This window comes from Ailuropoda melanoleuca, chromosome 7 (assembly GCF_002007445.2).
Source record: "Ailuropoda melanoleuca isolate Jingjing chromosome 7, ASM200744v2, whole genome shotgun sequence".
NCBI classification, from domain to species: Eukaryota; Metazoa; Chordata; class Mammalia; order Carnivora; family Ursidae; genus Ailuropoda; species Ailuropoda melanoleuca.
Genome location: NC_048224.1, coordinates 6,787,596 through 6,812,428, shown reverse-complemented (window position 1 = coordinate 6,812,428; position 24,833 = coordinate 6,787,596). Strand labels below are relative to the sequence as shown.

Sequence of the window (24,833 nt, the reverse complement as noted above, 5' to 3'; positions counted from 1 at the left end):
TGTGGGTGAATTTTCTATACATCTGTATTGCAAACGTTGAAAAAGAAGAAACTGTTATATTTTTTCTCCCATTATCTCATATAGTATGGGGTAGCATAGTTCGTACTAAGTATGCAGGAGGGAAGAGTGGATGAAGGCTTACATGCTGTGTGTGCACAAGGGGAAGATGCCAAGTGCAGGAGAGTCAGGAAGGAGAGAATAGTTTTCGTAACAGTTTCAAAACAGAAATTGTAGTAACAGGTCATTTCTAGTTCTGTTCTGACTCCTTAGAAACTCTCTGGACAGTTCAATTATCTTTTTTTGTGTTTGTTTTTTTGTTGTTTTTTTTTTTTTTAAGGAGCGAGAGAGAGCACATGACTGGTGTGGGGGGTGGGGTAGAGTGGGGCAGAGGGAGAGAGAGAATCTTAAGTAGGCTCCACGCCCAGTGTGGAGCCCAATGCAGGCTCCATCTCATGACCCTGAGATCATGACCTGAGCTGAAATCAAGAGTCAGACGCTTAACTGACTGAGCTACCCAGATGCCCTGATTATCTTTTTTCTTTTTAATCCCTTTTTTTAAGTGGGAAAATAAAAGTATAAACAGAAAGTTTATAATGTGTATAATCTGAACGCTTAGTGACTGACTGAAGTGGTAATTCAATTTATCAAAGTATTTTTGATTAAAGATTTGTTTTCAAGCACATTTTGTCTAGGAAAGTACCTGTACATCAAAGCAACCTCACACAATTTTCAGAGATACGGTTCATGTCCATACAGTTTTATAGGGTGAAAGTCCTCAAATAGCATTAAGAAGTTTTCTTCTGAATTTTTAGGGCATCTTCCAACTTCAGAATAGCTCTCCTGATAATAAAGGTGGTTTAGCTTCATCCCACTTTTAATTCTTTTCACTCTTTCTAGCTATTGAATGATACAACTGTTACTCCATAGATAAGTTTCCTTAATTTGTTTCACCTTCTCTGTATGGTGGTGTTTTAATAGCAGGCTCAGAACAGTGTTTCTCGGACCTTTCTTTGTTATGGACTGTATGTCCTGTGGCAGCAGTGAAGGGGCAGCCAGGCAGTCAGCTGGGAAACTGCACTCACACCCGATTACCCTTACTCATGTTTCAGCCTACTCTTCTGATATCAATAGATCGTCTCTAGATGTGTATATATGTGTTTATTTCTGTAGTATTTAAGTGGGGTTGGGGCATATTATATATGCAGATGTGTAGCTTATTGCTCCTTGTAGGACCCTGCCTGTTGCTGATAGCAAAAGAACTTCCTGCTATAAGCTTAGTCGGAGAAGGGGATTTATGGGCTCAGGTCACTGGGCAGTGATGTTCTGGGAGACTTGGTCTGTGGCTCAGTAGTGTCATCAAGAACCAGTTCTTTTCCTCTCCCACCATCAATGGTCAGCTGTATCGCAAGGCTGGTCTTCCTCTGTTTCAGAATGGCTGCCAGCCATAGTTAAGGTCATGCGGTCAGGGCCCAGTGGGAAAGCGGCTGTCCCATAATTCTGGGTAGAAGTCCTGAAATCCATGCTAATTGAGCCAGCTCTGTTCACGTGCTTACTTCTGAGCTAGGGATTGTGGCCATGGGAATAGAACTGTAATATCGAGTCATTCAAACTCCATCCTTGGAGATATTTATCCACTGTTACATAACAAATCACCACAAAATGTAGAATATTAAACCAATAGACATTTATGATCTCTGTTTCTGTGGGTCAGGGCTTTGGGAGCCGTTCAGCTGGATGGTCTGGTCAGTGTCTTGTACAGTTTGCCCAGCTGCCAGCTAGGGCTGCAGTCATGGCACGGCTTGACCGGGGCCAGAAGGTCCACGTCCAGGATGGTTGACTTGAGTGACTACTGATAGGAAGCCCCATTTCCTCTCTGAGTCTGTGAGTATATTTTAAAATCACCACCCGAGGGGCGCCTGCGTGGCACAGCGGTTAAGCGTCTGCCTTCGGCTCAGGGCGTGATTCCGGCGTTATGGGATCGAGCCCCACGTCAGGCTCCTCCACTATGAGCCTGCTTCTTCCTCTCCCACTCCCCCTGCTTGTGTTCCCTCTCTCGCTGGCTGTCTCTATCTCTGTCAAATAAATAAATAAAATCTTTAAAAAATAAAATAAAATAAAATCACCACCCAAAACATAGACAAAGAGAGAATGAGCAAGAGCGAGAGCATGCTCCTGTCTGTTGTTTGAGGCAGCAGGGGGAGGGGGCTGGATATTCTGACAAAAATCTGTGAGCTTGCACGAAGGAATAAGATGATAACAGTGTTAAGTAAACAACTAGCAAATGCCCTCCGGACCACTGAAGTACTGTCCTGACTACAGATAAGTGAATAGGCAATAATAGAAGCAAATCTCAGGGTTGAATACATACAGTCACTGTAGATGTAGAGTATTACTTATTGAAACAAATATTTCTTTATGGTTACAGGAAAGACCATTGGTGTAGAAAATCCCAAATAGAGTGTTTAGCTAAATTAGACATATTTGGCGTTGGCACTGGGATTTTGTCTTTTTGGTAGCACATTCACCTTCCTATTCATTAAACCTGATTCTTTCACCAACTAGATCAGGATTCAGGGTGTCAAAATCCTGGCAAGTTTGCAAAATGTATCTGAAGTATATTTGATTTTATCGTGTAGGGTACTAAGTAGAAGGAATGCATGTGTAATAACAACACTGTATATAGTACATCAGGTTTCCAGTCCCTTTCTTACTACACCTGATCCCCACAGCAGTCTCATGGCTGGGCAAGAGCAACATGGTTTGAACTGCATGGGTGCACTTCTCTGTGGGGATTTTTGATAAATACAGTATAGGACTGCAAATGTATTTTCTCTTCCTTATGATTTTCTTTACATTTTCTTTTCTCTAGTTTCATTGGAAGAATACTGTAGATAATCTATATAACATACAAAACGTGTTACTCAGCTGTTTGTTATCGATAACACTTTCAGTCAACAAGGCTATAAATAGTTCAGTTTTTGCGGAGTCAGAAGTTGTGCGTGGATTTTCAACTGTGCAGAGGGGGATCCGCACCCGAACCCCCACATTGTTCAAGGGTCAGCTACATTATTACTCCTTTTTTAGATAAGAAAATTGAGATTTAGACATTTTATGTGGTGTATCCAAATTCCTACAGCTAGATAGGAAGTAAATGAGAACCAAGCTTTGCTCACCCTAAAAGTGCAGTTTTCTCCGCCTTACACATGTGACTGATTCTCTGGAAAGAGATCGGGGTAGAGAGAGGTGCACAATGACAGTCTGAAAATCATCAAACATGAATAATCCACCTCAGAAAAGCCATGATGTTGATAATCTGTAAAAGGATGGCGCAGCCTTACCTTGTCATAGTCATGGTCCTAAATGCCTGATGGCAAGCGTGTCTCTCATGTATACATTTCATAGAAATCATGGCAAAATTTCCTTTTTCTCTCTTTTGCTTTACATTTCCCTGAGTAGAAACTGTAATGAAAATGGTTGCTAGCTCTGACCAGAATGAAAATACTCAAAACCCTATTTTAATTTCATTAATGTAAACATTAAAGAAACGCAAAAGCCAATACTATTGAACATTTGGTCTTGATAAAAGAAAATGTGGAAAATATAGACTAAATATGTATAGCTCTCTAGGCTTGGCAGGTTTTCAGTGCATGTCTTTGGCCTCAGCGTTAAGAGTGTTTTCACTCTGCACCAAATCAAAACAAAAGTGTCTGGGGAAACAACGCTGGGTATTCAGGCCCAGAAAGGACAGAGCATGCAGAAGTAATTGTAGTCTGTCTGCTTAAAAGAAGGGCGAGATGAAGGGGCCATTTTGGGTTGTTATTTCTTAGCTGTAGGCCAGAAAGAGGAAGCAGGATGCTTTGATTTGGTTTGAAATGACTTATTCCGTCAGCCAGTTCACAATACTACATTGGCAAATGTTGTGTATTCATTGAGTTATTGAATGCATTTTGTTCTCTGGATATTTTGCTAAAGTTACTAGAGATGTGTAACTGGATATATATGGTAAATACACTAGAAATAGTAAACATATGGGAGGAATGAATACATTTGAATTCTTGATAGAGAATTTATTTCCATTAAAAAGTTTGAAAGTTTGCTTAAGATGAGATTTCTGTTAATGAACTTTAGAATGGTTTCAATCCATTTTTTAGCCCTTGGGTAGAAGATAGTGTTCAGAAGTTATGGCCATATACCTTTCCTTTGGATAAATTTTCTAAGTTGTTACTATTTCTCTAGGATCAAGGGGGTTTGGGCATTGCCATCAGTGAGGAAGATACACTCAGTGGAGTCATCATAAAGAGTCTAACCGAGCATGGGGTGGCAGCCAAGGTGAGGCTTTCTTGCTGTCATAAAGTGGTGGAGAAGGGAATTACTTCTATAAAGTCAGCCCGAATCTTCACATGTTTCCATTTAGGATGGACGGCTCAAAGTTGGAGATCAGATTTTGGCTATAGATGATGAAGTCGTTGTTGGCTATCCTGTTGAAAAGGTATGTTTCCCAAAGGAAGCAAATAACAATGTAAATCCATATGTGGGCATGGCCAGCATATGTGTGTGTGTGTGTGTGTGTGTGTGGTCATAGGGGATTGGAACCATGTAGCTATCAATACTAGACGTGATATTAGACAGATATCATTAAGGAATAGAAGAGATTGTTTGGAAGCTCTTCAATTTCTGATTTCTACTTCCTAGTCAAATGATATTAAGGTATTTTCTATTGTCTAGAAAATCCAGTGTTCAGTGGGCATTTCTGATAAATATCATTTCCATTTTCCCTTAGAAAAACTTGCAACTTCTGAACAAAGGTCAACTTAGTGTTAAGACCAAAGGAATTTTTATGAATATTTGCTCCAATAAATATCCACTTTGTCTGTTGTTTTATAATCAGACTCAGTCATTAAATGCATTAGTTTCATTGGGGTTGAACAGTTATTTGGAGTTTTCTTGTCCTCAAAAGTGGTAATACTTACTAGTCGTCTCACTTGAGGCATTTCATAGATAAGTGCAAGAAAAAAGCTGTGTTTCTCTTGAGATTTGGTGTGCAAATGTTTTTATTTCTACATTGGCCAGCAAGCAGCTTAAGCCATTTTTTTTAAATTCGTCTTTAATAATTGTGTAGGTTGAACTCTTTAATCCATATGTCTTGTTCTAACTTACCATTAGGCTTGACTCTTCTGTTGCATAGTTTTCCTTACCCTGCTTTTAATATGAGTGTTTCCATTTTATTAAAAGTGCCTGTGGAAGCTGTTTAAAAACCTAGTAGAATCAGGAAGTGGGAAAAATGCCCCATATATCTTCTAAGTTTGTAGGGATCCAGAGAAACAGGTGAAATTAATTAAAAATGTCAAAAATTAAAAACCCTATACTTATATAAAGAAGAATATGGTCACAACTAGACTTACAGTAGACATTAACTTTGGCCTTAATCAATATCAGGCAACTGAGAAACTAGAAAGAAACGACAACCGTTCTTTCTTGACCCCTCAAGTTCTGACAAGGAAAGGGATTCCAACTGTAACAGTGACTTACTGGTGTAAGTCTACTAATCTGCTTTTGAATTGTGTTTCCCTGCCACATCAACACCCTGCCAGTTTATTAGCCTTTTGAAAACAGCAAAGACAACAGTGAAACTTAGCATTCGTGCTGAGAATCACGACCCCCAGGCTGTGGCTTCAGCGGCTGGTATGGCCAGTGGAGAACAGAAGAGCAGCTCCTTGTCTCCGACGGCCCCGTCTCCCGGCTCCCCGGAACCAGAGTCCATCCCAAGTAAGGGCCAGTCTCTTGTGATTCCTGCCTGTGATGCACTCAAACTCTCCAGCAGCAGATTCCTCCTTGGGAGCCTGCCTGTATGTAACTCGCTGTTTGAAGGCCATCGTCAGGGAACATTTTGGTGAAAAGATGGTACAAAGAGAGGGGCTCCTGAAGAAAGATCACTGGACTGTTAGGCAGGGGATCTTTGTGCTGCAAATTAGCCAGCTGTCGGGCCTTAGGGAACCCACCCACCCACTCGGAGGCTCAGCGGAGTAGTACTCTTTGCTCTCCAAGGGTCTTTTGCTGAAGGTACCTGTGATTCCGGGTTTTTGACTAATGAAGCAACAACATCATTTTGAATATTCCTTTTTCATATTGAGTAAGTAATTTCACTTCTCTAAAGCCTCAGTATTCTAATCTGTAAAATGGATTCAGTGATGCCATTTTATGGGTGGAATCAACAGTGCCTGGCATTACAAGAAACTCTTAGAAATAATAGTCATTGCTATGGTAAGCATAATTGATCTGAGTTCTGTCATTTAGGTGTAATAGATCCTGTCAAAATAGATGAAATGGTTGTATGTTGATGAGACTTGCGTTTATCATTAAAATATCAGCTGAGCAAATTGAGGCAAATTATTCCTTTAAGTTACTTTTTGACAAAAATTACACTAGTGTTTAATAAGACAGTAACTTTCAAGCTTTGAAAAAAGTACTTAAACACATAGGTTTTTTCTGCGATAGGAGAAGAAAATCTCTTGGCCTCCAAACTGAAACATTAAGTTCTTTTAACAGGTTTTTAAGGAAACAGCAGTTTAAAACATATGTAATATAGCTAGGCAAAAAAGTCTTAAAGTAATACATATCTGATGAAAGTAATCCTTTATTTAGAAAGACTGGGTAATTCACTGAAATGTTAAAAGGTTTTAAGAAAATTGTCTCCTTTTTCAATTTTATGTTCGTCCCAAAATAGCATTTTCTATAAAAATGTGAAATGCTAAATGAAAGTGTAACATAAAAGAAAATATCTTACACCCGCTCTTACCATTTCAGGAGCAAGAATTGGTCTGTCTCTGATTTCCTAAAAAGAGAGCCTCTTGCCTAAAGCTACTCTACCAAGTGTCTCAGCTTTTTCAAAACATGACGTGTGCTATGTGCTCTTTGGTATATCATAAAACATGATATGAAGACTATCATAAAACAACGTGTGAAATTATACTCTCCTTGTTCTCTCATAATCTATTCTCATCTCTTCAGTCCTGAGTGTATACGCACCAGGATTTAATATCTGAGTTTATAAAACATGAAAGGAGACATGCAAAGAAAGAAACTGCACGTGAGTCTCCCTTGACGTTTTATAAACTCAGATATTAAATCCAGTTGCCTATGTGCACAGATTTGATTACGTGAGAAGAGATGCTCTAAGATAAGAAAAGGAAAACCAAAACATAAAAAGCCCTGAAATGCTGGCATCATGAGCAGAATTACTGATGTGCTGATGTGCTTTGTGTTTTGTGGTCTTCCCAGAATGTGTTTTTAGATGACCACCACATAGCTCAATTCTGAGTTGTACAAATCATAATTTCATAAGAAGTTTTTCTGGCTCTAGTGAAGTGTAAAATGTCAGCATGAAACTGGAGGTCCAGTTCAACTCTCTGCTCTTGTTTCTTTATACATATCATCCCTAGCGATTTAGAAAATACACCGTAGTGCAAAAAGTAGCTTTGTACCCACCGCCTTAAGTTAATGATGATTTAATCATTTTGTTTGATATTTTTAAAGTATAGCTAAAAGATGAAGGTAAATCTGAAGTCTTGGGCTCTTTTTCTCCTCCATCCCCCACAGGCAACCAGGGGGGTGAGTTTGTTATATATGCCATCTAATCAATTTGTATTTGCATTTCATTTCATCTTAAATTTATTTTCAGGCACAAGCAGGTCATCAACACCAGCGATCTTTGCTTCTGATCCTGCAACCTGCCCCATTATCCCAGGCTGCGAAACAACAATTGAGATTTCCAAAGGGCGAACAGGACTGGGCCTGAGCATTGTTGGAGGGTCGGACACTCTGCTGGTGAGGACACTCCCTAAGACGATTCAGACATGCAGGCAGCCCCTCCAGGGACCCCTGAGAGATCTCTGTCGGGGAGCATTCTATCCATTTTATTAAATGAAACATAAAGGCTTAGAAAAATGCATTATTCGTTGTTATTTTAATTCGTAGAGCAAATACCAAAAATTGGGTACTGGGACTTTTATTTTGAGTAAGTGAATATTGACTCAATAAGATAGTTACACTTGTGATTGTGACCTTTAGGTTCACAATATTTCTATTAGTTTTCCGGTCTTTGCCACATTTTAATTGCCTTTTTACTGATTGGATATGTTTGGGTTGGGCCCAAATTGAGAGGAGTCTGAAAAACTGGATAATCATAGACAAAATTTTCTAAATGTCAAGTCTTTTAAAATGTAATTATTGCATCTGTGGCTAGGAAAAGTGATGTGTATCTATATTTGCATATAGGAAAGGTGATGTATACCTATTATATATACGTATGTATGATTTACATGTTTCATAATTTTTTTCTCTAAACGTCCCTGTCATTACAAAGATACGTAAACTTCTTTGAGCCTTGCAGCTAAAATTGCATTACACTTTTCTTTGAATTTTGATATGACTCCCTATGGATCCAGTGAGTAGATAACCCTTCGCATTGTCTTTAAAAATACAGTGTGTTTTGACTTCATCTCTGCTCACCAGTCCTGGTGAGACAGGCTAGAGCTTGGATATGTTTTGTTTGGGCCCTTAGGGTGCCATTATTATCCACGAAGTTTATGAAGAAGGAGCAGCTTGTAAAGACGGAAGACTCTGGGCTGGAGATCAGATTTTAGAGGTACAGAATACCTTTATAATTAACAGAGATCAGCTCTGTTAATTATAGAGCGGTCTCTGTTTCTTTCTCTGTTTCTTTCACTTCCTCATTGCTCTTTCTTTATTTGACTCACCTGGCTCCTCACAGTGTCCCATTTCCGTGCAGGTGAATGGAATTGACTTGAGAAAGGCCACACATGATGAAGCAATAAATGTCCTGAGACAGACACCACAAAGAGTGCGCCTGACGCTCTACAGAGATGAGGCCCCATACAAAGAGGAAGATGTGTATGACACCCTCACCGTCGAGCTACAGAAGAAGCCAGGGAAAGGCCTGGGATTGAGTATTGTTGGGAAAAGGTACAACTGAAGAGGACAAACCTCATGATCTTTTGGAAATGGTTTCACTTCATTTCTTTTAAAGAATATTAGCAGTAGTTGAATCTTCATCAGCTGCTAATGTTCTGTGCATAGCTGTTGTCAGCCCACTCAGTAACGGAGCATCAAAAGACCTCACTTCTGAACTTTTTAAGTTAGTATTTTGGGGGATCTTGAGGATATTAGACAAAAAAAACTGGTATTTTTTTTAAATAAAGATTTTATTTATTTGAGAGAGGGAGAGAGCACAAGAGCATGGGTGGAGTGAGGGGCAGAGGGAGAAGTAGGGTCCCCGCTGAGCAGGGAGCTGGATGTGGGACTTGATCCCAGGACTCTGGGATCATGACCTGAGCTGAAGGCAGATGCTTAACCGACTGAGCCACCCAGGCGCCCCTGTTTTGTATTTCTTGAGAACCTTCTGTGTGCCAGGGAATACATTAAGTTCTGGGGAACAAAGTTCAATAAGACATGGTTCCTGACCTCAAAAAACTCACAATTTGGTCATTAAGGATTAAATATGTTCTTGCAACAAAGGGAGCTGTGGCAGCAGAGGAAAAGGGGACAGTGACTTTATTTGAGGAAACAGATTAGAGAAACTTCTCAGGAAAGAGGTGAAATTCCAAATTATGTTTACAGAAATGATACCGGAGTATTTGTGTCGGACATCGTCAAAGGAGGGATTGCCGATGCTGACGGAAGACTGGTGCAGGGAGATCAGATATTAACGGTGAATGGAGAAGACGTCCGTAACGCCACCCAGGAGGCTGTGGCTGCCTTGCTAAAGGTAAAGGCAAATGCAGCAAGGACTCTGGGGTAGGATGGAAGAAGGAGGAGGCACTAAGTGGGCTACCGCGGTCAAAGAAGCACTGAATCCTCTTTATTTAAAATGTTATCTCAAATAAGACATTTCTAAGTAAGATGCCATATTTTGGTGATATATTTCTAAATAATAAATCTTTAATAGCTCTTTGTTATACTGTGCATTTTCTATTATTACATGTCAAATAAAAGGCTTTTCAAGGTGAACATCCATTAAGGCCCCACAGCTAGTAAATCACGTAGTAGGATTTAAACCTGTATGTCTAACTGCAAAAACCCAGGATCTCAAAATACCTCATTGTGCTCTCACCTTAGACGATATGGTATTTTTTGCATGCCTGTGATTTGTCAGAGGTCACAGGGAAGTTGTCTTCAATTCCTATGTTGTGTTGATAGCAATATGGCTTATTGCAGTATTGTGTAATAGGTCTGTTCAGGAGGCAATAGTGAGTTTGCCCAGTTGTTGTGGTCATGGTTGTCTTATTGTTTCTGTTTTGTTTTTTATTTTTTATTTTTATATTTATTTTTTTTAAAGATCTTTTTTATTTATTTGACAGAGAAAGAGACAGCCAGAGAGAGAGGGAACACAAGCAGGGGGAGTGGGAGAAGGAGGAGCCCGATGTGGGGCTCGATCCCAGAACGCCAGTATCACGCCCTGAGCCGAAGGCAGACGCTTAACGACTGAGCCACCCAGGCGCCCCTCTGTTTTGTTTTTTAAGGCCTGAGTTATTTAGTACATTGGGCCTATCTAAACCATGTTTCATGAGACCGTTGCTCGATTCTCAGTTTCTCTTTTCCTCGGCACAGTCTCCATGTAAACCATGAGGTCATGAGGCAGACGCTGGGTGCTGCTGCTGCTGCTGCTTGTTGTTACTCTTTTTTGTTTTAGAAAAGCCTCTTCCCACAAAGGACTGGAGGTATCCTTGACTATGGAAATCCCAAAAGGAGGATGCCTTTCAAAAACCTAATCCTAAAGAGTATATGTACTCCCGAAGATGATTATAGCATCTTACTTAAAACAACCACCCCCGTAGTGTTCCCTAGGCACAGTGACCTTGGAAGTTGGAAGAATCAAAGCCGGTCCATTCCATTCAGAGCGGAGGCCTTCTCAAAGCAGCCAGGTGGGTAGCTGTGGGGTTCGTCAGGGTGAGGCATCCACAAGCCAGAACAACTCCGGGGTGGCCCTGCCGGTGATCCGCACGCAGCCTGGGCCTCTGGCAGCTCAGCAGAGCAGGCAAAGAGCAGCGGGTGAGCGTGGACAGGTGAACGAGGTGGAGCTCTTGAGTGGTTTGCAAGTCATTCTCAGGAACTTCATTTCAACTATTCTTTCCTTTTTCCATAATTGCACAAGTTAACCAATTAATATTTATAAAGCCTACCAAAATGATACGTTTTTAAAGTATTTTATAACAAACATGTATCAGTATTCAACTGAGAAAGCCCCGTGTAAGGTGAGCTGTAGAAGCTTCTCACCACTGTGTATGAACCTCACCATCATGTCTGTTCAGGGTTGCTGACACGCCCCTCTCCTCACTTGCGTCTTCAGCAGGCTGTCCTTAGAGACCCTTTCCTCACCCCTAATTTTACAGTTTATTCATAAGCCCCAGTCTATATACAGCATCAGTTTAAGTTTAGCTTGAATGAAACTATGAAAATCCACTAAAATTAAGTTGGTTGGAATCAATCTCATCCATTCTTTTAGCTTTAATTTATTTATTGTCATTAGCCAAATCATTCCATAAAAAGAAAAAAAAAAAAAACACTAGATTTCCAGTTATCAAATGCCTCTGTTGCTTAACTGTTGCTTCACAGGTATTTCTCTCTAGATGCATTAAAAGAATTGAATTCTGAAATAAGTGGTATTTAGGGGATATTATTACTTCAAAACTTTCTAAAACAATGGTTGTGTATTTGTAGATGAGTGAAGGCAGCCTGTCATCATTCACTTTTCCACTTTCTGGATCCAGTACCTCTGAGTCCCTGGAAAGTAGCTTGAAGAAGAATGCATGTAAGATTGGTTTGGTATTTTCAGCATGATTTACTGGTTTGAATTTTGGTAACCAACACTGATTGATTCCCCTTTCTCAGTTTACCTCTGAGCTGTCTTTCCCCACATCATTTCATATCCTACTATGGGTGCAAAATGTGTATCAGCAAGAATTCTGAACAATATGAAGCTGCCTCTTTGTTGTTTGGCAGTTTTTCCATTTGTTGTTTCTTCTGTAAGATACACTAAACATTAGAATCGGGATTCTGTAATTTGTTCTTACTAAGCAGACTGGTGTGCTTGATTTTTATTTCCTTTTTCTGTTTAATCTAACACCAGTAATTCAGAAGATGCCATTAAGTGAAGCCTTCTTTTTCCATGAAGACTGCAAAAATTTTGATTGAGAAAATTAGCGTGATCCTCCTGTGTTTTAATTACATGAAATCATGATGCAGAGGGTTTTTTGGCTTGGAGCATTGGTTGAAAGTTGTTCAAATTGAAGAACTAACCATATGGCAATCTCTGTTTGCAATGTGACTAATATTCTAGAAATTTAGCCACTTAAGTCCATGAATTCCATTTAATGTGTCCATGACTTTATTTTTCTCAGCTGTGCACATGTGTCTTTCTATCCAAAGACTATTCTGCCCTTGACTCATTCAAAGTGGATTACTCAGTTATATAATCAACGATTAGAATAAGAAGGAAGAAATGGGATGGTGTGCACATTTTTCCAACTGGAAAAATAAAGATTCCCTATGTGAGACGGATTTAATTGTGTGTACTGGCAACTTTGAGCACCCTCTTTCAAAAAAAACCCCACAAAAACTAGTGTATCTCATTGAGTCCCATTCCAGCTTCAGGCACTGACTAAAATTTAATTGAACAAAAAAAATACTTTAATAACCATATTTTTTTCACTTTACAGTGGCATCTGAAATACAGGGATTAAGAACAGTTGAAATAAAAAAGGTAACTTGGGGAAGAGAAAGCATAAACTCTGTTGACCTCAGAGGCATCTCCATGTGTATTTTCCTGTCAGCTCTCTCATGATTTTACCAATCCATCAGAAAAATTATGTGTTGTATACAGTGGAAATACCACAGTAGTCTTTACTGAACTTCCCGGTCACAGGACCTCGTATGAAAAATCATTGTTGGCGTATCCTAACTTACCAAAAATGGCATCCACCCAACCCCGCACAAAGTGTTGCCCTACCTCTCACTTCTCACTGAGAAGCAAGCCTCTGCCTTCCACAGACACTCCTTATCCTCGTGAGACCGACTCCCTTGACAGCCGTGCACACGAGAGAACATAAAAGCTGACAGGTTATTGAGCCTTTGCTGTCTGCCGAGCATCACGCTATCGGGGTCACGTGTAACACCTTCTGCAGCCCTCTGTGAGGCCCCCTCTCATCTCTGTTTTGTCAGTGAAGGTCTAGTGACTCATTAAGAGGGCTGAACTTGGTCAGGTCCCAACATTAGTTAAGTGTGGCTTCCTGGCTTTGAATACAGATCTCTCTGATTCCAAAATTGGGGTCTTTCACTTCATCAGTGTACCCGCTTTTCATCACTCCCTACAGCATGATTTTTATTTAATGTGTTTTGATTTCTTTTATTTTCTGGACAGATGCTTATTTTCCTAAGTCACACTAAGGACCGGTGTCAAATGAAGTAATGCGGTTTTCTTGAGCTTCATTTTCCTCACGCCTCGAAGACCTGAGTTAGAACATGGGGCCAAAGAAACCAAACATCAATTTAAAATACCACACCGACTGAAGTATTTTAATCTTTTGCATGGCAGGGGCCTACTGACTCACTGGGAATCAGCATTGCTGGAGGAGTGGGCAGCCCGCTTGGGGATGTTCCTATATTTATTGCAATGATGCACCCAAATGGAGTTGCAGCTCAGACCCAGAAACTCAGAGTAAGTTCTACTAATAACCCTGGCAGCCCTCGCAAATCCAGCAGTGTTTATAAACCCTTTGAATCTTGCCACTTGTTGCAGCCAGTTTTAAATGTCTGTATCTGCTTTTAAATCCACTAATCTGACCACAGCAGGGCTTGCTTTGAGTAAAGGTGAAGAAAATGGAGAGGAGAATTTGCTGTTGTATGCAAATTGACAAGTAAATGAAATGGTGAAGGGGGAAGGTCTACTGTAGTTTCTCAGTATTGTTTACTTGTCTGCAACTCTGTGAAAGAAAACGTTTCAGAACACCAGTATGAGACGAAATTTTCTCCTTACGTGTGTCATTGGCTCAAATGCCAATTTAACATCATTAAATTGAAAACTATCATTTATGTTGCAATTGTTCATCCATTTTGCAAAAGCTTAATATAAATATGACTTACATTGACAAACGTTGTCAAACTATACAAAATCAAAGTTGAGGAATTACGATAAGGTAGAGCCCTATCTATGCTAACTGTTGCAGTTCTGGAATGGTGTGAATATTCCATTCAAGTCTCGATGAAGTAAAATCTGTGTGGCCTCATGTGTCACAAAGGGTCTCAAAACATAACCACCTCTTAGTGTAGTCCCTAAACTAGAAATGGCTCAATCTTTTTTGATACCTGAACTTGTGACTGACTGACACTTGTAGCACATAGCAGGAAACTTTTCTGTGCGGGACTGATGGTTAATACTTGGGTCTTTTTGGGACAAGCAGGTCTCTGTGGCGACGACTCAGCCCTGCCCTGTGAAAGCAGTGAATAAGCAGGGCTGTCTTCCATCCAAACTTTGTCAACAAAAACAAGCCGTGGGCCAGACTTGGCCTCGAGTCACAGCTGACAGTGTCACAGCTAACATGTGTAATAATAACGTCCGAGGAAACGCTGGTTGCTAAATGAGATTGGGTATTTTATTCTTTACTAAGAAGCAGTGTCTTACCCAGGAGATATGAAGAGAAGGAAAGAGTGTTTTTCCGCCTTCCCCCGGAGACTACGGAATTCAGTCATCATGGACAGCTTCTTTTTATCGTGGCTTCTTCTTGAAACGATTGGCTTCCTTGGTTGTGTTTCAGTTGCTGAGAGCAGTGTGTGCACGATGTACCGGGTGGGGAAGGACATGATTGTTCAGGTCTCAGGGTCCCACTGTCCTGGCTGCTTCAGCAGATGGCTGATTTCTTGTCTCCCTTGCAGGTTGGGGACCGGATTGTCACTATCTGTGGCACTTCCACTGAGGGAATGACTCACACCCAAGCAGTTAACTTACTGAAAAATGCCCCTGGCTCCATTGAAATGCAGGTAAGAGTCTATCCAAGCACTCTTCACAATATGAGTGGCTTGAGGACACAGGAGCTTTAAGCATTAAAGCAGTAAAAGTGCTTAAATCTCCTGATATTATTTTATTTACTATTTCCCGTGACCATAAATGATTACATTCAGAATTCCAGGAAAGTATGTATGAAACATTTTATCCCAATGCGTTTATTGTTTCATACTGTATATCTAAAGGGGAAAAAAATATAAGGTCTTAGCAGTAAATAATTAATTGCTAGAATGTTAAGTGGTATGAGTGGCTGTGTATTCTGAAGTTCTTTAAAAAATAATTAAATATGACACCATGTTTGAAAAACATCAAAGAACTTTGTAGAATTGAATTACTAAAAGATTTTTCCTATCAGTTGAAGAGGCCTCTGGACCTTGTGAAATTTCTCTTTGGTTGTATATCAGGTTAACAGAAATAATTAAGTGGACAGTAAAGCACATGTTTTAATCCAAATGCTATTTTTGAAGGAAAATTACTGATGTCTCCCTAGCCACACGAACATGTGTTTTTCTGTTTCTCCCATGCACAGGTGGCTGCTGGAGGAGACGTGAGTGTGGTCACAGGTCATCAGCAGGAGCCGGCCAGTTCTAGTCTTTCTTTCACTGGGCTGACGTCAAGCAGTATATTTCAGGATGATTTAGGGTGAGTGCATATATTGTGGTTTCTGTGTCCCTACCACTCAGATAAAGATGAAGAGACAGGAGACGAGGTATGAGATACGAAAACCAAGTGTTTCTACACTGCTAAATAATTATGGCATGGATTTCATCTATCAAGTAGAGACAGATAGCGTGCCACTACCCTTCCCACGGTTTGGGCTCTGAGTTTTTTGGGGGACATTTTAGTCTTGATGTCACTACCCTGTGTGACATGGAACAGATCAAACCTATCCTTTTGAAATTCCAACATTGCCAACTCATTTACTAAATCATCCTTTTGATTAAAAAATTCACAGTTCTGGGGCGCCTGGGTAGCGCAGTCGTTAAGCCTCTGCCTTCGGCTCAGGGCGTGATCCCGGAGTTCCGGGATCGAGTCCTACATCGGGCTCCTCCACTGGGAGCCTGCTTCTTCCTCTCCCACTTCCCCTGCTTGTGTTCCCTCTCTCGCTGGCTATCTCTCTGTCACATAAATAAATAAAATCTTTTAAAAAAAAAATTCACAGTTCCCCAACACTTGAGTACAAAAGAGTTAGATCATAAGGAGAGGGGAAGAGAGGAACATATGAGAATTTTTAAATAATTTGATGCAGGCTTTACATTGCTAGTAATGCATTCTCTGAGCATGGGAGTCCTGATATTTGTGACTTACTCCGCGATAGACCTCTGTGCTGTAGCCTTCTTCCTTTAAATAACCTGGGAAAAGAATGTGCATGTGTGCAATGAGAACATGTGCACACGTTAGTTTGAGTAATAGATGAGTAATAGAAGTGGGGTGTTAAGTAGGATTTTGTTGGATTATGTAAATTTAAAATATTGAGCACAGCATGCATGGACAGTTCAAGCATCCCCAGAATACCCGTAATATATATACTCATTGTCAGTGGCCCGGAGATTTATGGTGGTTCTAGGGGGATGTCAGATAATCTGTAACTTAAGATTTTATTTTAAAAATTGAAAACCTCTTTTTTCTTTCTTCCCTTTACTGTAGACCTCCTCAGTGTAAATCTATTACACTAGACCGAGGACCAGATGGCTTAGGCTTCAGTATAGTAGGAGGGTATGGCAGCCCTCATGGAGACTTACCCATTTATGTTAAAACGGTATTTGCGAAGGTAAGCTTGCACATTTTAACCACCCCCTTCCCCCCTAAACATTCATTAATAGTGGTCAGCAGCTGGCTTATTAGTTTATGGCCTGAGGTAACGCCAAATGGTTAACAGTTGATCATTTTCTTTTGGAGCTCCCTTCAGGAACAGGTCATTAAATATTTTTGTCCAATTTGAGGTTTAGTTATGTTTAAAGGAAAATAGGCTCAAATTGAAATTCCATGGGAACTCTTGACAATATTCAATAAAAATATTAGTGAACTTTAGTTGGACAGTAAGGCCTGATTTTTTGTCCTTTGAAAACAGGTTGCCTATGATTGAATGTCTTTTGAAAATGGGACATTTTAAATATGTATGCTGTAGAGTTCTGGCATTTCTTTTCCTTTGTGATGTTTTTGGTTGTGAAATATAAAATAGACACAGAAAAATACATAAAACGGTTACACAGATTAAATAACTAATAGGGCCTTTATTTTGCAGTTAAATTTTATTGAATAAAATAGAAAAATGACAACTGAAAAAATTGTGGAATATGCAAAAACTCTGTCACCTACAGTAAAGCAGTTATTTGCAATCAGGGAATTTAGTTTTTTAGAAAATTGCATTTAGTTGTAATGATACAGTAAGTATTCTATTTTAAGGAGGTTTAGAATAAGAATAAACTTATTGCAGCATTGGTGAAGCCGTTAAAATAATTCAAACCCGTACAATTATTATTAATATGTTCTTAAGACATTTTTTCAAGAGCTCCAAAATTGAACATAATTTCCTGCAGGAGAAAATCTGGAATCTCAAGATTTCGCAGTGCAAAGGAGCAGACAAACCTTGCGCCGACCTGTTAAACAGTTTGATTCAGGGCTTTAGATTAGCTCTGTTGTCCTGTAAAGTGCCTACCTATGGCGGTTTTATTCCATTATTTTGAAAAAGAATTATTATTTTTAACCAACTCAAAGTGCTGTATCTACAGCAACCTAGTTATAGGCTTAATTTATGAGATTTTTTTAAAAGCCATTGGTATGTCCAAAAATACAAACAGCATTTGTCAGTGAATAGAAGAGTCATGCAGTCCTTTTCCTCAGCCTTGGAACAATTTATTTAAGGCATGCTAGTTAGAACATATTTTAAGAATTTCATCATTATGGATCCCTCATTAACTTTTCCATATTTTTAATCTTATATTTAATTGCATAATTGCCTACTATAAGCATGCCTTAAGATGGGATTCTTTTTCACACAGCCATGTCTGTGTTTAATCTGAATCATTTAAGGCCCATAAGAAATATGAAGACTCCACACGCCCTGGGGAAGTAAAGTACAAGCAGCCCGAGCAGCCTGTTCAAAGCCACAGAAAGAATTACAGTTAGACTCCGTAGGACTCGTGTCCTGCCCTGCCCTGGTCAACGTGCGTGTGGGCTTCATGTTTCTGCAGACCTTCAGGTTCCATGGCCTCATGCCCTTGTCCTGTAGAACTGCTTTTGTTCCTGTCTAGTCCTTTGTCTTCTTCTGTAGGCCTTCTTTACAGGATAAAAATCCCTGGATCCTATGAAATCGTTCCTGCTAGGCAAATTCCCAAATATTCTTTATTAATTTGAGTTCCCACCAACTGCTGCGCCAAAGAGCCAAAAACCATCCAACTAATCTATTGACTGCTGAATTCTCTCTGAAATTGGAATCTCGGTGCTAAACCATTTAAGAGCAAGACCTCCTCTGTGTCTGTTCATCATTGCTTAATGGCTGTGAGCACCCGGGGAGCACCGAGAGCAATGTGTGTGTACATGCAGAGCAATTTACATTCTTGTTCAGATCTTTTTCTGTTGTGTAGCTGCGAGGCAGCATTTTTTGAGAAGCAAACAAGCCTACTTTATAATTGCAGGGAGCAGCCTCGGAAGACGGGCGTCTCAAAAGGGGTGATCAGATCATTGCTGTCAATGGGCAGAGTCTGGAAGGGGTGACCCACGAAGAAGCTGTTGCCATCCTCAAGCGGACAAAAGGAACTGTCACCTTGATGGTTCTCTCCTGAATTTTCTGCAGTGGGACCAACTCAACCCCCTCTCCCATCCCACACCATGAAGGGAATGGAACTGGTCTTGCGGATGACTTTCCCCGCGCCGTCTTCATCAGGCTCTTCAGAACTCCAGAGGGAAAATGCCACTTAAGTTTGTTTTTCTCATGTGGGAGTGATTTTCTTGCAACCTGGCATCATTTTTCCTTTCTCCTTGAATTTTGTGAACATAAACTCAAAGGGAAGGACTGTGCGCATCGGTAAATCCAATCTTTCTTTGTAAAGATGTCTGACATTTTATAGTCACACGTGCAGAAATTATGATGTGCCGAACTGGTTAGTAGAGAAGGAAAAAATAATTATAAAGTCAACCTAAGAGAAATGGCTTTAGTAAATTAGGGTAAGAATGAAAATATAAAATAAAGAAGAAAATCTCAAGTTTTATTTTAAAAAATGCTTCATTTTCTCAGTCCAGCTCCTCTCCCCATTTCTAACTAGAAAAGAAAATTAAACATTTTTCTCTGTTGAAAATCCTTAAAAACACTCTCAGTATTTAAAATATTTGAATATTATAAAAAAATTACCTCTCCCCACCTTTAATATACACACACACATACATATTTTCCTCCTAAAATAGGTTTCTAAGATTGAATAAATAGCGAATATATGAAGCAGTGTCACATCCGAAGTGGGTAAAGGACACATCCGAAGCAAATCTTGGTGTTCATTTTTATTTTTGACCTATTATAAAATATTTCCATGTTTCTGTAAGGAAGATGGTGATGCCACCCACTATTGACTGTAGTTTCTCTAGAAAGCAGCCGTGCTCGCCATGGAGGAACATAGAAGTCGCTCAGAATCTTTAACGCTGGTTTTAACCGATGCAGCACTAACGTGCGTGCTGTGCAGTTGGTTTTCAACTACTATTAATCTTAATGACAGAGAAAAAGCAATGTGTTAGTAATTATTTTGGTTGTGTGCCATTAGTAAATTGATAGAAAAATTAAGGGGATTAACATAACTTCATTTCATTGCCTTATATTAACATCTTATAATACAATAGTTTAAGGGAAACAGATGGAGCTGTTTATTGAGACAACTGGTGAGGAATTATCATGTGTTCATTCCCATTTTAGAGCGTGAAACTCCTACATTAGAATATATAAAGTCACTTTAAATATTATCTATATTTGTAACAGAAGTAGTGTACAGATATTTTATTACAGCACTTGTGTAAATGGAGAATTGAAGTGAATAAATAACAAGTTTCATGGGGCACAAATAAAGAAACAGGCTTATTTTTTTTGTTCTTTTTACTGGGAAAAAACTTCATTTATTGTTCAAGATTTACAATTTAAAATTGGTTTTTATCATGTCTGACTCAACATATGGTGTCCATAGGTACAATCAGAACTTTGGGCAACATCATTATGAAAAGCTCACTGTTCCTTACATGCAGAATTTTTACTAATACTGAAGTATTAGTCTGTTTTTCCGTCTGTCTGTTTTTCCGAGGGTGCTGTATTAATGCAGCGATATTGTAAATTGTTCTTGGGGGTAGTCAAGAGCTAAAGCAAGTTCAGAGAGAAAAAGTCATAATGAAGTTATTTATGTTCATAGACGTGAAAAGTCTGATTTGGACACCGAGCAAGGAATTGGGGAGCATTTGTTCTGCTAGGTCTGCCCCTCACTAGATAATGAACGTGTGTATTCTGTTGATTCACTCATCTGTAAGATGATAGGTCCTCTTATCTCAAAGCTTGCATCCAGTACTAAAATAGAAGCATTCTGTGATTCTTACACGGAATGGACAGGAACACACATTGCAACAATTCAGGGGGTATTCTCCCCGGCACTCCATGGTAGACTCAAGGAGAGCAACTTAAGCCAATTAAAGTTGGAGTAAATATGTGGGAGTACCCCCAAGGAGAACAGTCCCTGGTGTCTGTAATTGCCTGAGTAGCATCTCCCCAAAATTCACAACTATAGGGAAGCATAGAATGTGATCTCATTTGGAAATAGGGTCTTTGCAGATACAATTAGTTAAGATAAGATCACGCTGGGCCCTAAATCCTTAAGGCCATATCAAGACACAGAGACATAGGGGAGGAAGGTCATGTAAAGATGGGGAAAAAGCAAACCGAAGACCACCTTGGGGGCTACCAGAAACTAGAAGCAAGGAAAGATTTTTCCCTAGGGTCTTCAGAGGGAAGTTGGCCCTATTGACACCTTGATTTCAGACTTCTGGACTCCAAATTGTGGAAGAATAAACACCTGTTGTACCATCCACCGAGTTTGTGGTACTTTGTTATGGAGCCCTGGGAACACTAGTAACAGCGTCTTAAATGTTTTTATAGTCATACCTACCGTCATTGTACCTGGCTAATAGGAAGAGTTATACATGTTTGCTGAGCATGCAAATGATTACATTATAGGTCGTGATTCATTTCATGGTATTAATATTGTCTTAGTTGGCTAGCTGCAGCCTTCATGCTAAATGCAAAAAAGGAAACAGTGGGCATGCCACTGTGGGGATATAAAAACACTGAGGAAAACTCACCTCCTGGATTGCTACTAATTAGCAAAATCAGCACCTGAAAGGGGAGGGAGGGAGAGAGGAGAAAGGAGGGAAAAGATTGAGAGGAATACATAGATTCATCAGCATCGGAGAGATGTGAAAAAGGCTTATGCTTCCTCTATTACTTTGGGTAGATATGAGTTCTCTGTGGAAGAAAGTGTTTGGGCAAAGAGTTTGAGGACTTGAACCTTATAGTTACTGCTACGTACAACTCAAGACAGTGAATTGCCCATAATAGGTGCCATATAATCACTCATGTGATTAAACCACACTGGTGAATACTGCACATTTCTGGTGCTCTTTCTGAACTCTCCCAAAGGACGATGATGGTGATAACACTAAGGAGAACGACAATAATAATAACGTGTTTCATTGCAGCACCAACGGGCCTGTAGCTGCTGGAGTCGTCGCGATGTGGTGTCGCAAGTCCGTAGGCAACACACATCAGAACAGGGATGGAGTGTGAAGCACGAAAACATGAAAATTCATGACAGATGAGACAAGAAAAAGGACACATTTTTGTTTTATTTTGGGGCATAGTGGTAAAGCAGAGTGTGATAGGTTTGGTGAAGCCAAGGAACCCCTTCCTTGCTCTGAGGTGACCTGTCCTACGTTGCCTTAGATCTGATCAGCTGGCTGCTTGTCTGAGGATGGTGTGCACTGCTTGACGGTCTTAATTCGGGAGTAGAGAAGTTGAAAGGATGCCTGCGGGGAGACAGGACTAAGTAGCCTTGTTTCTTTTTTGGTCTAAATGTGGGAATGTCAAAACTATCATCACCTGCTTCCAGCAGGCCTCGTGTGTTGTTTCATGTCAGTGACAAGTATTCCGGAACGCACTTGATTTATGCAAAGATGTTCCTCAATTTTGTCGATTAGGAATTAATATTTAATTTTGCCCTTTTCGAAAGAGAGTTATTTGTAAGGCGTGACTGCCCTCTGTCACCTCAAGTGGAAAAAAATTGTGGGCGGCAAGAAAATTTCTAAATGAGAGAGCATGAAAACTAGACAGAGCAAATATAAAAATACTTTATATTGTAGCTGCTTTTTCCCTTCAGAATATAGCTGGGTAGTCCATATTGTTCATTTTGATGTAAATGAGAAAAAAAGTATTATGTTATCTAAGAATTTTACTTACTGGTTGGTGAAGTCCTGGAAGTTCAATAGTGGGCCCTTAAAAAGAATTCTGTCAAAAAGGAGGCAAATCTATGGCAATGATCTCGGAATTCTCTTACTAAAATGTTTCTTGAGGACTCTGAAAGTACTACCATCAGAAGACTGCTTTGGGCGGCTTCTAGGAGGAGCTTCAACTTGTTCATTTAACACTGAGCATTTTTTCAGAGGGTTGTGTCCTTTGGGAATACTTTGTGATCCTTTCTCCTTCCCTCCCCCACCCTCCTCCTCTTTGCATGTGTACATATTTTCAGAAACAGTACAACTGTCCTCGGAAAACATACTTTTTGTCCGATTTTTTTTCTTACTGATGTATTAGAAATTACGATTTTTTTTTCCTGAGTCTACCTCGAAATATTTGACATTCAAAGTTCCACTCGCCTGAACTTCATTAACCCAAAGGCACATTATTCCATTTGGTAAGACGTACAGATTTACCTTGCTTTGGAAAATCCAATGAGATAACTCTATATACAGCATTGATACCATGCACAGGATAATCTAATCAAGAAATGGTAATAGTTGTGCATGTGTGTTATATCCTGGTACACAGAGGGTAATATAAATTCAATAGCTTTCTTTAATAGCCTTCACTTTTCATTTTTGTGTAATATTGTCTCTTTCCTCTAAAGTGGTTGCGAATCAATACATACCGAAATTTCAGTTGTCATACAATCCATGTTTTCCATATCCTTGTATAACTCATAATATTTAATAACAGTGTGATTACTAGTTTTCTTTAAATATAGACTAATTTTTAACTTAAATATGCCTATAAGAGTCATCGTATCTAAGTACTTTAAAGGGAAGACTAATATCATTTGCCATAAATATGAAGTAACTATAAGCAAAATCCACTTAATTAAATTCCATCAGGATACTCTTGCCTACCAAGGCTCAGAAGGCCTGCTTGCTTTGCTAGAAAGGGAGGAATAAATGTTAAAATGGTGGTAATGACTCAGCAGGTAACTCTTAAAGGAACTGAAAGAAAATACCTTTCCATTATGTAATTCAGTATTTTCTAGTGCCTTGTCGTTGCCACCTACAACAGTGATCTCACCAGATACTCCCTCTTTGGAAAAACTCTATGATACCAAAGTCAGGAAGGTTTTGTTGATAGGCTCCTTTTTTTAAAATGTGAAAGTGAGCTGGTCAATTCCTGTTCTTAAGAGTATTCTTGCTAATGAGGTTAAGATTTTATCAGGCTTTCTCTAAAACCAGAATTGGGTCATCACCTCCAATGCTTTTGTTTTGTCAATCTGAGTTTGAAATAAAGGACAAATGACATAAATTAATGAAGTAAAATTAATGTTGTGGTAATATTAAATAAAGCTAATGCCTCTTGCACCTGGAGGGCTATGCAGATGGCAGGCATACCTAATTGTGCACCCTGCTGCCTTTAAGTGTACTGATAAAAATCTCTCAACTGAATATAAAATATGTTCATTCACTGGCTCCAGACAGGTGTGAGTGAGGCAGCGCAATACAGAAAAAACACAGCCTGACATACTTATTTTTTAAGGGAAAAAATGCAATTCTCTAAGTTAAATGAAATAATTAAATATTTACCTGATTTTAAAAATAAGTCATTATTAGTCATGGTCTTTTGTCCTTTCTGTGAATATTAAAATATATGTCAGCCCCATAGACAAAGATTGCTCTCAAACCAGTAAGGGAGTACTTAAGTTTACATTGTACTGGCTACACATTAGTTAAAAAGATAAATTTACTAATTGGATCCTTAAAAAGTTTACTTGATTTCTCACTGTAGGTACAAACTGGATTGGCCAATGATCGCTCAGATATTCAGTAATTTGTTCAATATTTTGAGAAGTAGCTACTCTAGGAAATATGTGAGTATGATGAAGGATAGAAACAATTTGTTTTGCTACAGTTATTTCAGAGAGGTCACTGAACGTTTTAGAACTTTTTAGACGAGTTCTCTTTATCTAAGGAATGAACTTCAGTTTGTGGCCATCGGATACCTGCAGTTAAAACCAGCATCTTCTAGTTTTAGCTTCAGAGTGATTTTTTAAATGCCTTCATGAGATTTGTTACTCACATCTGGCAATTCTCTGATAATCAGGCATATATTTGTTACCCACATTTTAAAAATAAAAGGACAGACTATTCTTTTTCAGACATAGTTTCCACCAAAGTAGATCTGGTGCCGGACATTCATTGTATGATAACGGATGCCGGCCACTTTTAAGAAAAAGTGTTGAGGGTTGGGGAGAAAAGA

The 24,833-nt window shown here is 39.4% G+C and overlaps 1 protein-coding gene across 9 annotated transcripts in view; it reads left to right on the top strand.

The window, feature by feature from the left end:
* MPDZ (multiple PDZ domain crumbs cell polarity complex component) overlaps positions 1–20,129 on the top strand; it is a 128,983-nt gene extending 108,854 nt beyond the window's left edge. For all 9 annotated transcript variants that reach the window (XM_034663891.1, XM_034663897.1, XM_019796074.2 and 6 more), the window contains 15 exons: positions 4,237–4,329; positions 4,415–4,489; positions 5,592–5,766; positions 7,679–7,824; positions 8,561–8,644; positions 8,789–8,982; positions 9,637–9,784; positions 10,854–10,940; positions 11,737–11,827; positions 12,735–12,778; positions 13,610–13,732; positions 14,947–15,051; positions 15,606–15,718; positions 16,724–16,847; positions 18,715–20,129. In XM_034663891.1, coding sequence (XP_034519782.1) covers positions 4,237–4,329; positions 4,415–4,489; positions 5,592–5,766; positions 7,679–7,824; positions 8,561–8,644; positions 8,789–8,982; positions 9,637–9,784; positions 10,854–10,940; positions 11,737–11,827; positions 12,735–12,778; positions 13,610–13,732; positions 14,947–15,051; positions 15,606–15,718; positions 16,724–16,847; positions 18,715–18,861 — 1,749 coding nt within the window. In that variant the 3' untranslated portion in view covers positions 18,862–20,129. The remainder of the gene's footprint in view (positions 1–4,236; positions 4,330–4,414; positions 4,490–5,591; positions 5,767–7,678; positions 7,825–8,560; positions 8,645–8,788; positions 8,983–9,636; positions 9,785–10,853; positions 10,941–11,736; positions 11,828–12,734; positions 12,779–13,609; positions 13,733–14,946; positions 15,052–15,605; positions 15,719–16,723; positions 16,848–18,714) is intronic.
* Positions 20,130–24,833: the final 4,704 nt, after the last annotated feature.